Here is a 14390-nt window from a genome sequence, read left to right as displayed (position 1 = left end):
TTGTCGGCAGAGTGCATTGGAGTAGGATTCTATTGCATTGACAGGCACTAATCAGGCCTATACTCTACACAGACTGGTGTACCATAACCAATCAGAGCTGCAGTATACCTATAAGCAAATAGACCATTGCCATATATGGATCTGTGCCATTCACTTTGAACTGGACTGTGTTTACAGCATGACTGGTAGCGAGTAGATGCACTTGTTTTGAGATCAAAGCAAGAGCTGCATGTAGCCAGGTGTGTACATTTCTTCATATTCTTTCCTAGTAAGTGAGTTATTAGCCCAGTTATGGCTCATTTCTAGTCAGCAGTGAGGGAGTGATTGCTTCCTACAAGAGCACAAAACATGTACATTACTAGATATCTTTGAAAAGCGAGTCAGGTAAAGAGCATTTTTTTCTGTCTGAAAGGGGCATTGTTGTATTTTGAGACAGGCTTAAATAAGCTAAGTAGCCAATAGGCAGAGAGTAGCATAATGTGTCTGATTCTCTGTTATAATTTTATGGGAATAATTAATTACATTTTGTAAACTGGTTTCTTGCATCAAACAACACAACATTTTCAGTCACCTCATTTGTCTGAAGGACAAGTGGATAAACAGGTTAAGGTCAATCCCTACATGTTTTTTTCTTAAGTCTCATTGAATGTAGTCCTACATTGAACACCACACATTGGCTGCTACTGTAGGCTAAATGGTAGAACATCTATTTCCATGTTAAAATGTTATGGGATGCATTTTCTCCATTGTCTTTTATGGTAGGCCAGTCTGATAAGCCTACAGTGCCTTCGGGAAATATTCAGACCCCTTGACTTTTACACATTTTGTTACGTTACAGCCTTATTCTAAATGGATAAAAAAATACAATCCTCAGCAATCTACACACAATAACCCAGAATGACAAATTGAAAGCAGGTTTTTAGAATTTTTTGCAAATGTATTAAATATAAAAGGCAGAAATACCTTATTTACATAAGTATTCAAACCTTTTGCTATAGGACTCGAAATTTAGCTCCGATGCATCCTGTTTCCATTGATCATCCTTGAGATGTTTTTACAACTTGATTGGAGTCCACCTGTGATAAATTCAATTGATTGGACATGATTTGGAAAGGCACACTCCTGTCTATATAAAGTCCCACAGTTGACGGTGCATGTCGGAGCAAAAACCAAGCCATGGGGTCGAAGGAATTGTCCATAGAGCTCTGAGACAGGATTTTGTCGAGGCACAGATCTGGAGAAGGATACCAAAGCATTGAAGGTCCCCAGGAACACAGTGGCCTCCATCATTCTTAAATAGAAGAAGTTTGGAACCAGACTCTTCCTAGAGCTGTCCGCCCGGCCAAACTGAACATTTGGGGGAGAAGAGCCTTGGTCAGGGAGGTGACCAAGAACCCGATGGTGACTCTGACAGAGCTCCTCTGAAGAGATGGGAGAACCTTCCAGAAGGCACTTAAGACTTGCAGACCATTTTCCTGCAATTGTACACATTTCTCCAAGGAGCCAAGACATTTTGGCCGTTTTAAAGCTGATTTCCTACAACTCTATGTAGAGTCCCTTGAGAAAGTATTCATACCCCTTGACTTACTCGACATTTTGTTTTACAGCTATTGTGTGCCGCCCTATGGGACTACCAATCACGGCCGGTTGTGATACAGCCTGGATTCGAACCAGGGTGTCTGTAGTGACGTCTCTAGCACTGAGATGTAGTGCCTTAGACCAATGCGCCACTCGGGAGCCCCAAAAAAACCTGGAATGAGTGGCTGTGTCCAAACTTTTGACTGGTATTGTAGGCCCATTATCTTCCCTACATAATTTAAAAGACTAAGAGATAAAGTGACACTGAAAGCATTTTTCGATCCCGATAATGTATTTGATTAATATACATGTATACAGTTTATTACAGAAACGCATGTCATACACAAACAAAACATACAGCAAATGCATCCAACCAATTTGTAGAGTAACAAACTTGACGTAGTCATTGAGTGCTATGAATATGGGAACAAATACATAACTTTTTAATACTTTAATACGCAAGTGAATTTGTCCCAATACTTTTTCTCCCCTAATATGGGTGTACAATAAGTGCTGTAATTTCTTAACAATTCACCCGATATGGATGGAAATACGTTCAAATTAAAGCTGACAGTCTGCAATTTACCGTTATAGTCATTGTTTGATTCCAAATCAAAAGTTAAGTATAGAGCCAAAAAAAGAGGAGGCTTCACTGTCCCAATAATTATGGAGGGCACTGTATATATAAATATATATATTTTCTTCTCTATTTGTCTCTATTTTTCACTGTTATGAGCGAGCATATGTGGCCCAAAGAAAATGCATAGGCCCTGCCCGTCCAAGGATTTCAATGTCAGAAAAATCCCTGCAAACAAAATTTTGTGAAAAAGCCCTAAGTGTAAACAAGAATGAATATGTGGTGCTATCTGTGTGGGCTGTGCTGAGCAGCTGGACACAGCTGCTGACTCTGTCCTACTGAGGAATAATTCAAAAGGAGGGAGGGCTGCTTAGTGTGTCTCTCTGAATGGATGGATGACATGGATGTGACGCTATCGAGCAAGATGTTATATTATGTGTGTGGGAATAGGGGGAATGAACTAAATAGTGTGTCTGACACTGTTACTTAACAGACATGAATCTGATCCTTGTACCATTTGAATTAATGGATTTTTTGGCATCATGGGACTATACTCAGGTTACCTCTTGTGATTCCCTTGGTGACCAGCCCTTTGCTCTCATTCTGTGTACCCCTTTCTGTTGTGTACCTCTTTCTATCATTCACTTTCTCTCTCCAACCATTCAGGTCTGACTACGATGACTGGAGACCAGCCCTGGCCAGTCTGCTGCAGCCCATCCCCTTCCCCAAAGAGTAAGTATATTGCCCTTAAAGCATTAGACATTTCACTAAATTCTTCAGTCATACAGAAGCTATACTTAAATCCAAACTGGTTCTCTAGCAGATTAATAAGAATTGCTGACCCAGTGTTCAACCATGGCCTTTTTCCCTTCATTCAGATTACAACCATTCACTTTCAGTTATTTGAAAATGAAATCATTTCCACAACATCGCTATTTTTAAAAGAAGAAAGTTGGTTGCAATTTCAGTTTAACCAGAAAAGACAGAACAAATATTACGGTTAAACTCAAATATACTAATTGATAAAATGAAAAGTATAATCTTTGTAAATTATGTCATAATTATGACTGGTGGCGTTGTATCACACATGCAGCTAGCAAAATAATATGTACATGTCTGCTCTTTCCAAAATTACAACCAACTAATGGCAGCATTACTGCAAACATTGAAGAGGCAAGTGGAAGTAGGAGAAAGTAAGGAACTTGTCTGTTGGCCCAGCATTAAAGACCAAAATTGGTTGAAGAAAATTGTAATGAATAAAAAAGTATACCAGTCTAATTTAAGGACCCAAAAATTGACAGCTGTGCCATACAGATGCCAAAATAGTTGGGAAGAGATTTTCGATGTACTGACTCCATTGCACATGGTTTATTTAAATTATTATACAGAATTCTTGCAACCAATATAACGTTATATACACTACATGGCTAAAAGTATGACACCAGCTCGTTGAATATCTCATACCAAAATCTTGGGCATTAATATGAAGTTGGTCCCCCCTTTGCTGGTATAACAGCCTCCACTCTTCTGGAAAGGCTTTCCACTAGATGTTGGAACGTTGCTGCGGGGACTTGCTTCGGTTCAGACACAAGCATTAGTGAGGTCGGGCGCTGATATTGGCCGATTAGGTCTGGTTCGCAGTAGGCGTCACAATTCATCCCAAAGGTGTTTGTTGAGTTCAGCGATATCGATATGGCCGACGCTCTCCGCTGGTTCCAATAAAGATAGGCTACTGTTTGCTTAATTGGGAGTTGATCATTTTGATAACTGGAAACCGATTTAGTCTTTTCTTTGTTTTCCCATTTCATTAATAGCCATTGCTTTCTAAGCTGTTTTTCCCACGATTGTATTTTTAAATATTGTGATTTGCCTAGGCCTATTTAACTGTTTTCCACTGACCGCTGCAACACAACAATCAGTTATCTGGTAGGCTCGTTTTAAAACATGCTAATGATCTTCTTTGGTGTAGGATTTTTCATTTGTATTTTTATGTATAGGCACAAGTCATTTTATATAGCCATTTTTAAAAACTTTCGGTGAAGCTTAACTTCCCCAAGCCTATCGCCTATGTTGACATCAATGTGAAAGTAACCGGTGAATAAAACAGCTGGCCATGAGACTTCCAAGGCCTAGTTCAAATGCCGACATTAAATTCAGAGCCATCGGCGCACTGCCTTAACGGCAGACCGGCAAAGCAAACTGTCTGACACAGTTTCTGCTTTCTACTTTCTTAGTGAGAGAAAAGCATGTAGGCTGGCAGCTTCTCAGAGCGACACTCCGCATGGTCCTAAAGGCAGCTCCAATACGCTTAACTGTCGTTGCATTTTAATTGTGATTGGAATGATTTTAGTCAACTTTTTTTGTCAACAATTTTTATAGCCTACTTCTTTTTTTAATGGCCTTTTACATTTTTGGTCTTGAACTAGGGTATGGCGATTGCCCCTGAATTGTACAACAAAACTTATTTAGATAAAAAATTATACACAGTATATATTGTGAATCGCCCATAAGTTCGCCCTCACCCACGGCTGGGACTGTGGGTGAGGGCCTCTCTCTGAGGTGTAGGATCCTGGGATTGGTGTTGACGTGGGTGTGCTGCTGAGGGGCCCTGCTGGGGGATGGGATGGGCTCCGGGCTTGCTGCTGTAATTGGCTCCTCAGCCCTGGCCCTCATTACCAGTCACCTAAAAAGGACTGTTGTCACAGCCGGGAGACTCACCTGCTGCTCACCTGCGCACCAGAGCCTAATCTAAGCATTCAGGCGTCGTTAGAAAGGGCAAAACACTCCGACACAACTCCCAGAATGAATGAGTCAGACAGAACCCCCACACACACCCTAAGAGCTTCACATGGACATGTATTTATTTGTGTGTTTTGAAGATGCGTTCAAACCAACAACAAAAACGGTCTGTATTTCCTATGCAATCCAGCTGCTATCTGTTCAATACCTTACTGCATGTTTGAGTGTAAACATGGCAGAAGTGTTTAAATGTGTTATTTTCCATTTCATCATGATTAGTGTATTACATGTTTTAATGATTATTCTTACCTCTCTCCTCTTTAGGGCCCTTGCACATGCCAAGTTCACAAAGTAAGTATCTACAGCCATGACGTTTATTTAACGAATGTTACATTCAGTTACCGTCCAGATGAATCTGTAAGGAAAGCTTGAGGATTGTGCCTGACCTGTCTGTTTGTTTGAACAGAGAGCTGAAATATGTTATTCAGAGGTTTGCAGAAGACCCCAGACAGGAAGTGAGTGTGGCTCTATTAATCACTGTTTCACACTTGTTCTGTGCTAGGTTGGGGTGTGTGGTACTCATGGTTGTGTGCTTGTTGCAGGTCCACTCCTGTCTGCTCAGTGTGCGCTCTGGAAAGGACGGTTGGTTCCAGCTCTACAGTCCAGGGGGTGTGGCCTGTGATGATGATGGGGAGCTCTTTGCCAGCATGGTGAGTGTTTGGTGTTCTTACCCTAATAATCCTAACCCTCATGCCACCTTCTGTACTAATTGGCTGGACTTGACCTTTGATCCTTTCCTCCAGGTCCACATCCTTATGGGTTCCTGCTACAAAACGAAGAAGTTCCTCCTGTCCCTGGCTGAAAACAAGCTTGGACCCTGCATGCTCCTGGCTCTGCGTGGGAACCAAACCATGGTTGAGGTGTGTGTGTGTGCACCCGTAGCACAGAGCTGACCGGTTTTTATTAGTGTGTGAGTGTGTGGCAGAGAGGTATAAGTGTACAGGAAGGAGAAGTGACCCAAGTGTGTGTGTTTCAGATCCTGTGTCTGATGCTGGAGTACAACATCATGGAGAACAAGGACACCCAGCTGCAGATCATCTCCACCCTGGAGAGCACTCCGGTGGGCCTTCACATGTACGAGCAGCTGTGTGACAGGCAGAGGGAGCTCAAAGAGCTGGTGAGTTACTACTGTAAACCAACAAAGGCTCAAACACCACACGCTCAACCTCGCACCGCGTTCACAATTATTCTGCAATGTTTCTGCAAAATAAACTAGATATCTGGTTCATCAGAGGACAGCTGTGGTATCTGCTCAGTTAAAACTGTTACTACTCTACACCGTCGACACAGCTAGAGATATCTATTCATTATTCTGTGTTACCTAATCTTTCTCTGTTGTTACTTCATGGAAATATTAACCCTTTATCTAATTTAAAAGACCTCATATATTTCATCGGTGGCACATTGTTCACAGACACCACCTGCTGTCTGAATGAAGAACTGCAATGCCTGCTGTAATCAGTCAACATTTTTGTTTCCCTTTCTCCCTCAGCAAAGAAAAGGAGGCCCAACCCGACTTACTCTGCCCTCCAAGTCTACGGTGAGATTGGCTTTTATTGTGCTACTCCCATTCCCTTAAAGGTTCTTTGTTTTTCTTTCATATGAACATATGAATAACTAAATGTTCAAATGTTGTAGGATTTGGTTTCTTTTTTCTTAATGTCTCTCCCAGACCCTCCATCTCAATTAAACTCAAACCGCTTTATTATGTCTCTCACTGCCTCTGTGTCTGACCATGTCTTTCTGTCTCTCTGTAGGATGCAGACCTTGCAAGGCTACTGAGCTCTGGCTCCTTTGGGAACCTGGAGAACCTGAGTCTTGCCTTTACCAACGTCACCAGTGCCTGTGCTGAACAGCTCATCAAGCTGCCCTCTCTCAAACAGCTCAACCTGTGGTCCACCCAGGTCAGAACACACACTCCCAATCGCAAGTATTCACACACACGTACATTGAACAAAAATATAAACTGCAACAATTTCAAAGATTTGACTGTGTTGCAGTTCATACAAGGAAATCAATCAATTGAAATAAATTCATTAGACCCTAATCTATGGATTTCACATGACTGGGAATACAGATATGCATCTGTTGGTCACAGATACCTTTTAAAAAAATAGTAGGGGTGTGGATCAGAAAACCAGTCAGTATCTGGTGTGACCACCATTTGCCTTATACAGTGCGACACATCTCCATCTCCCCAGTAGAATATTGTCCCACTCCTCTTCAATAGCTGTGCAAAGTTGCTGTATATTGGTGGGAACTGGAACACGCTGTCGCACACTTCGATCCAGAGCATCCCTAACATGCTCAATGGGTGATATGTCTGGTGATATGCAGGCCATGGAAGAACTGGGTCATTTTCAGCTTCCAGGAATTGTGTACAGATCCTTGCGACATGGGGCTGTGCATTATCATGCTGAAACATGAGGTGATGGCAGGCGGATGAATGTCACGACAATCAGGTCCTGTCATGGTATCTGTGCATTCAAATTGCCATCAATAAAATGCAATTGTGTTTGTTGTCTGTAGCCTGCCCATACCAATACCCCACCGCCACCATGGGGCACTATGTTGACATCAGCAAACTGCTGACCCACATGACGCCATACACGCCCGGTACAGTTAAAACCGGGATTCATCCGTTAAGAGCACACTTGTCCAGCGTGCCAGTGACCATCGAATGTGAGTATTCGCTCACTGAAGTCGGTTACGATGTCGAACTGCAGTCAGTGAGGACAGCAAACACTCAGATGAGCTTCCCTGAGATGGTTTCTGACAGTTTGTGCAGAAATTCTTTGGTTGTGCAAACCCACAGTTTCATCAGCTGTCTGGGTGGCTGGTCTCAGACGATCCCTCAGGTAAAGAAGCTGGATGTGGATGTCCTGGGCTGGCGTGGTCACACACACAGTCTGCAGTTATGAGGCCAGTTGGACGTGCTGCTAAATTCTCTAAAACAACGTTGGAGGGGGCTTATGGTACAGAAATAAACATTCAATTATCTGGCAAAAGCTCTGGTGGACATTCCTGCAGTCAGCATGCCAATTGGACGCTCCCTCAACTTGAGACGTCTGTGGCATTGTATGTGTAAGTATAGTGGAGTGGCATTTTATTGTCACCAGCACAAGGTGCACCTTTGTAATGATCATCCTGTTAAATCAGCTTCTTGATATGCCACACCTGTGAGGTGGATGGATTGTCTTGGCAAAGGAGAAATGCTCACTAACAGGGATGTAAACAAATTTGTGTTTTTTTTAAATAATCTTTTTGTGCATATCTTATTTCAGCTCATGAAACATGGAACCAACACTTTACATGTTGCGTTTATATTTTTGTTCAGTTTATATTTAACATTTTAGCCATTTAGCAGACGCTCTTATCCAGAGTGACTTTCAGGAGCAATTAGGATTGTGTGCCTTGCTCAAGGACACATCGGCAGATTTTTCACCTTGTCTGCTCAAGGATTCAAACCAGCGACCTTTCGGTTACTGGCCCAACGCTCTAACCGCTAGGCTACCTGCCACCCTACACACGCACACTGGTATTAGCACACTCACACACACATACACACACACACATTTAGTTGTTATTTGAATTGGATAAGTAATACTGTGCAAGACATTCTTCCTTTTGTCTTTCCTTCAGTTTGGAGATACAGGATTGCGGTTGCTGTCTGAACACTTGGCGTGTCTGCAGGTGTTGAATCTGTGTGAGACACCCGTGACCGACGCCGGCCTGCTGTCCCTCAGCTGTAAGAACTTGTCTCAATCATTTAACTATATACTTCTCGCATACCGTATACTTCTGGCCTGCCACACGACCTCATGCATTCAGTATAGATCAGGCTTCCCACACAATATCCTAACTCTATATACACTGAGTGCACAAAACATTAGGAACATTAACTCTTTCCATGACATAAACTGACCAGGTGAATCCAGGTGAAAGCTATGATCCCTTATTGAGGTCAACTGCTAAATTCACTTCAGTCAGTGTAGATGAAGGGGAGGAGACCTGTTAATGAAGGATTTTTTGGGGCCTTCGAGACAATTGAGACATGGATTGCGTATGTGTGCCATTCAGAGGGTGAATGGTCAAAAAACAAAAGATGCCTTTGAATGGGGTATGGTAGTAGGTGCCAGGCACACCGTTTTTTTGTCTAGAACTGTTATGCTGCTGGGTTTTTTACGCATAACAGTTTCCCGTGTGTATCAAGAATGGTCCACCAACCAAAGGACATATACCCAACTTAACACAACTGTGGTAATCATTGGAGTCAATGTGGGCCAACATCCCTGTGGAACGTTTCAACACCTTGTAGAGTCCATGCTTCGACAAATTGAGGCTGTTCTGAGGGCAAAAGGGGGGTGCAACTCAATATTAGGAAGCTGTTCCTAATATTTTGTAGACTCAGTGTCTGAACGGTGACTTATTTATGCGTGTCTCTTCCAGCCATGAAGAGCCTGTGCAGTTTGAACATGAACAGCACCAAGCTCACAGCAGACACATATGATGACTTAAAGGTAAGATGAACCTTCATTCCCTCTCTGACAAGAACATATTAGTATATCAACAAATATCACATTTGTTTTGGTCTCTTATCTTCTTTCTGTTCCTGTCAGGCAAAACTACCCAATCTGAAGGAGGTTGATGTCCGCTACACCGAGGCCTGGTGAACACATCTTGTATGACATCACTAGAACACCAACTCCCACATCATCCAAACATCATCGGAACACATAGCCTCTCTTACATCAACAATAAGAGGATCCTCTCCCATCTCTAGATGAGGACACTTTTATCTGGAGATGACATCAAAACGCCACGACCTCTCTAGTAACATGTCCATGGAAAATTACTATCTTTCTAGTGACATCATCAAAATACAAGGACCTGTTCTTTCTTGTGAAATCAACATACAAGGACCTCCTTTTTAGTGACATCATCAAAATGCAAGGACCCACTTTCTTGTGACATAAGGGACCCTCTCTTGCTCTCATTCTCTCTCATGTGTTGTTGCTCACTCAGTCCCTGTCCACATCCTATTTGCCCTCAATAGACTCATCATAGATTTCCTCTGTGTTGTGTCATATGTACACAGAACAAAGTTAACAAATGGTGGATCTTGCCCCTTTCCCCCCTCTCCCTCTCCTGCTCTCTCTAAGGACCTTTGAGTTTAAATTACCTCTCTTCCCTCCATTTACTGGGAGCTATTCTACCCTTGTCTGATGAAGGCTGGATAACCAAGTCACATTCCAGTACATTTTTTTGATATTGCCTCTAGTCAATCCAAATGTAGCTTTAAAAGACTATTCAACTGTCATTTTGGTCTTGTTGTTTTGTTTGGGTTCTTTCAGGTTAAGAGTCGGGCCTTTCCAGTCCTTCATTGGGAATGAGGTGCTACCTCAAAAAAATAAAAGTTGCAAGACTGTGCCTAATGCCTTGTATAACACGTTCACTCTCAATCAATTTTTATCAACTTGAATGAACGTATTTTTCCAGATATCTCTGCTTTCACATATTGTTTATATATAGATATATCACACACACACACACACACACACAGTACCAGGCAAAAGTTTGGACTCACCTACTCTTTCAAGGCTTTTTCTTTATTTTTACTATTGTCTACATTGTAGAGTAATAGTGAAGACATAAAAATGATGAAATAACACATATGGAATCATGTAGTAACCAAAAAATATTTTTTTGATTTCTTCAAAGTAGCCACCCTTTGCCTTGACAGCTTTGCAATCTTGGCACTCTCTCAACCAGCTTCACCTGGAATTATTTTCCAACAGTCTTGAAGGAATTCCCACATATACTGAGCATTTGTTGGCTGCTTTTCGTTCACTCTGCAGTCCAACTCATCCTAAACCATATCAATTGGGTTCAGGCCGGGTGATTGTGGAGGCCAGGTCATCTGATGCAGCACTGCCATCACTCTCCTTCTTGGTCAAATAGCCCTTACACAGCCTGGAGGTGAGTTGCGTCGATCTCCTGTTGTAAAACAAATGATAGCCCCACTAACTGCAAACCAGATGGGATGGGGTATCGCTGAAGAATGCTGTGGTAGCCATGCTGGTTAAGTGTGCCTTGAATTTTAAATAAATCACTGACAGTGTCACCAGCAAAGCACCATCGCACCTCCTCCTCCATGCATCACGGTGGGAACCACACATGCGGAGATCATCTGTTCACCTACTCTGCGTCTCACAAAGACACGGCGGTTGCAACCACAAATCTCAAATTTGGACTCATCAGACCAAGGGACAGATTTCCACCGGTCTAATGTCCGTTGCTCGTGTTTCTTGGCCCAAGCAAGTGTCTTCTTATTGGTGTCCTTTAGTAGTGGTTTCTTTGTAGCAATTTGACCACGAAGGCCTGATTCACGCAGTCTCCTCTGAACAGTTGATGTTGAGATGTGTCTGTTACTTGAACTCTGATACATTTATTTGGGCTGCAATTTCTGTGGTTGGTAACTCTAATTAATTTGTCCTCTGCAGCAGAGGTAACTCTGGGTCTTCCTTTCCTGTGGCGGTCCTCATGAGAGCCAGTTTCATCACAGCGCTTGATGGTTTTTGCGACTGCTCTTGAAGAAACTTTCAAAGTTCTTGAAATTCTCTGTATTGATTGACCTTCATATCTTAAAGTAATGATGGACTGTCTTTTCTCTTTGCTGACTTGCCATAATATGGACTTGGTCTATCTTCTGTATACCACCCCTACCTTGTCACAACACAACTGATTGGCTCAAACGTATTAAGCGTGTGCAAAGCTGTCAAGGTAAATGGTGGCTACTTTCAAGAATCTAAAAAATATTTTGATTTGTTCAACACTTTTTTGGTTACTACATGATTCCATATGTGTTATTTCATAGTTTTGATGTCTTCACTATTATTCTACAATGTAGAAAATAGTAAAAATAAAGAAAAACCTTTGAATGAGTAGGTGTGTCAACTTCTGACTGGTACTGTGTGTATGTATGTATGTTTTATTTATATATATATATATTCCCTGTTGACATTTTAAAAGCAGACATTTCAGGAGCTCTGCTCTGCGGTTGCAACATCCATTTAAAGGAAAACATGTTTGTACATAACTCCCATATTTAATAGAATGGTTGTGCAGTAGGTGGTCTGAGACTGCCTTGTATTTATGATTTCTCTCTTCATATCCCGTTTTTCTGCCTCCCCTAATTTTGTCATATACCTTTTTTTCACTTTCTAGGCAATTTATCCATAATCCATGTTGTGGCTTCGACAGAGGCCCCATGTACACCTTGCATCAACCTCTCAATGTTGCCTTTTTGGCATGATGGGGGCATGTTTTTATAGAGATGAATATTAGACACTTTTTGCTAGTGGATGTAGATATACAGGCCATGGTCATCCTTAATGGGATAGGAATATTTTGTCATTGTCAGGAGTGAAGAGGCTCTGTAGAGGCAACAGCATGGTGTGTAGATGACCCTGATAAAAAAAAAGGGGCACATTAAATGCCCAAAGTGTCTAGACTAAGATTTTAATTCACAATTGTTTGTCATACTGTACTTCAAAAAAGAAACTATTGCATCAAACATCAGTACTGTCTGAAACGTGACATAACGGTGGATTCTAATGTGCTAATCATTCATTCACAGAACCACATTTCTCTCTACTCCCCATCAAGCATGGAGAGAGGGCACTGTTTGGAGCATCCTCACCCATGAAAGTAGTACATGTTTCTCGGTTAAAATGTTTTGCATTCAATCTTTATTTGAAATCCTAAGAACACTTTCTGTTTACATGGGCATACTGTGGACAAGTCCTTTTTTTTTTTAAACCACCTGTTTTGAATTGATTTGCCATATTGTTACCAAGGAATGTTATTTCAGCATTCAGGTATGTGACTTTGCCCACACAAACAGCAGAACAGTGTTGTCCTCTGTCGCTTCTCTTCTGCTGTAGGTGGCTTTGATCAATCTGTCCCTTCTCTGTGCCCTTTCAGGGTGTCTTACACAATCAGATCGTTCTTTTGACTGCCCTACTCTGGTCCCATCCACTTCTTGTTTTTTCAGAATTCTCTAGAATTCTGTTCAGTTTTGGCAGAACTTAAAGAACACAGAGTTGGACACCGTCCAATAAGAGTTCAATGCTATGTTTATTTTGAGTGCCATTACGGTTACTGGCACTACATTTCATTGTGTATGGGCATCTTTGGTCTGGCTTAGGACCTCATGCTGTCACTTCCTGTATAGTGTATGTATGTGTGTGTGTATAATATATATATATATATATATATATATATTACACACACACACACGTGTATATAATTTTCTGTGCTTCTTAGTCTCCCTGTTAGGGAGGCTGTCATTGCCTTCATCTTAAGGACATGTGCGTGTGGTCATTAACTTTTTATTTTCACACAAAGTGCACTGTAATCTGTTGTGTTTTCATGGTTAGTATCTTTTGATTTGTTTGTCAACTGTTTATTTGATTTGATCACGTTATCAGTTTATTTACCGCCTGACTTTGTTTTGGCATGTACATTTTGCATCAGCTGATGTTTTTTTATTTTGTAACTTTATTTTAAAGATTTGAATATGAAAAGGGTCAGATCACTAGCTCTAAAGTCGACCTACACCCTTTGTCCATGGGTTACCACAATGTTCTGATCGAAGCTCAATGATAAGCAGTACATGTCATAAACCAGCGATTTAATCACCTTGGTGTGTGATTACAGACCTTTTGTATTGCTGGACACATTAGCTCGTGCACAAAATACTGTGTAATGATATGAACATAGTATGTATGTATGTATGCCAGTGAGTGTACTGGTTACTGTACCGGTTGTACACTGGTGACATACTGTGTGTAATGATATGAACATATGTATGTGGGAACCTGACCTGAGGATTTCTTTTGTAGCCCTGATGTTCCTCTAGTTTTTAACATTGAAATGTATATCTGCAGCTGGCTAAAGAGGGAGACAGAGGTTGGAATGTGGAGGGTTTTAGTACTGGAGAGGAAATTGTGACAAAAACGAATCCATTTGTTATCACTTTCCTGTGGAGCTCACTGTGCTTTGCTTTGGTTTATGTCTCCTCTAACTCTCTCTTCTCTCCTCATTCCTCTCTTTTCAGAGGTCATATTACAACCTGTACTCATTTTTCTGAATTTGTAAAGATTTCTATCATTTTGAATTGTGACTGCGGCTTGAGTCTTAATGTGGTTGACAGCGGGGCGCCTGCTGCTGTAGCACCCCTGCTAACGCAGTGGATGGACATAAACTCGATTTCTGTTCCCCTCATTTCCTCTCATCTGCGTTATCTGCTTCTACAGCTGGGTTACTACTGCTCTGTGGCTGTTGTAATAAAAAACAAGACCTTCTACAGGACAATAAAATACTATGATGTGAAATCATTTCAATCAAAATAAACTGTCTGTGAATATGTTCT

The 14390-nt window shown here is 41.5% G+C and overlaps 1 protein-coding gene across 1 annotated transcript in view; it reads left to right on the top strand.

The window, feature by feature from the left end:
* Nucleotides 1-14384, top strand: part of LOC115109335 (C-Maf-inducing protein) — a 42796-nt gene extending 28412 nt beyond the window's left edge. The window contains 11 exon segments of the mRNA XM_029634123.2: nucleotides 2822-2887; nucleotides 5219-5245; nucleotides 5361-5409; nucleotides 5497-5604; nucleotides 5698-5814; nucleotides 5931-6071; nucleotides 6447-6494; nucleotides 6712-6858; nucleotides 8597-8702; nucleotides 9404-9474; nucleotides 9574-14384. Coding sequence (XP_029489983.2) covers nucleotides 2822-2887; nucleotides 5219-5245; nucleotides 5361-5409; nucleotides 5497-5604; nucleotides 5698-5814; nucleotides 5931-6071; nucleotides 6447-6494; nucleotides 6712-6858; nucleotides 8597-8702; nucleotides 9404-9474; nucleotides 9574-9627 — 934 coding nt within the window. The 3' untranslated portion in view covers nucleotides 9628-14384.
* The last annotated feature ends 6 nt before the right edge of the window (nucleotides 14385-14390 follow it).

This window comes from Oncorhynchus nerka, linkage group LG25, assembly GCF_034236695.1.
Source record: "Oncorhynchus nerka isolate Pitt River linkage group LG25, Oner_Uvic_2.0, whole genome shotgun sequence".
Classification (NCBI taxonomy): domain Eukaryota; kingdom Metazoa; phylum Chordata; class Actinopteri; order Salmoniformes; family Salmonidae; genus Oncorhynchus; species Oncorhynchus nerka.
The sequence above is the reverse complement of the archived record's forward strand: the minus strand, read 5'-3'. Positions and strand labels throughout refer to the sequence as shown.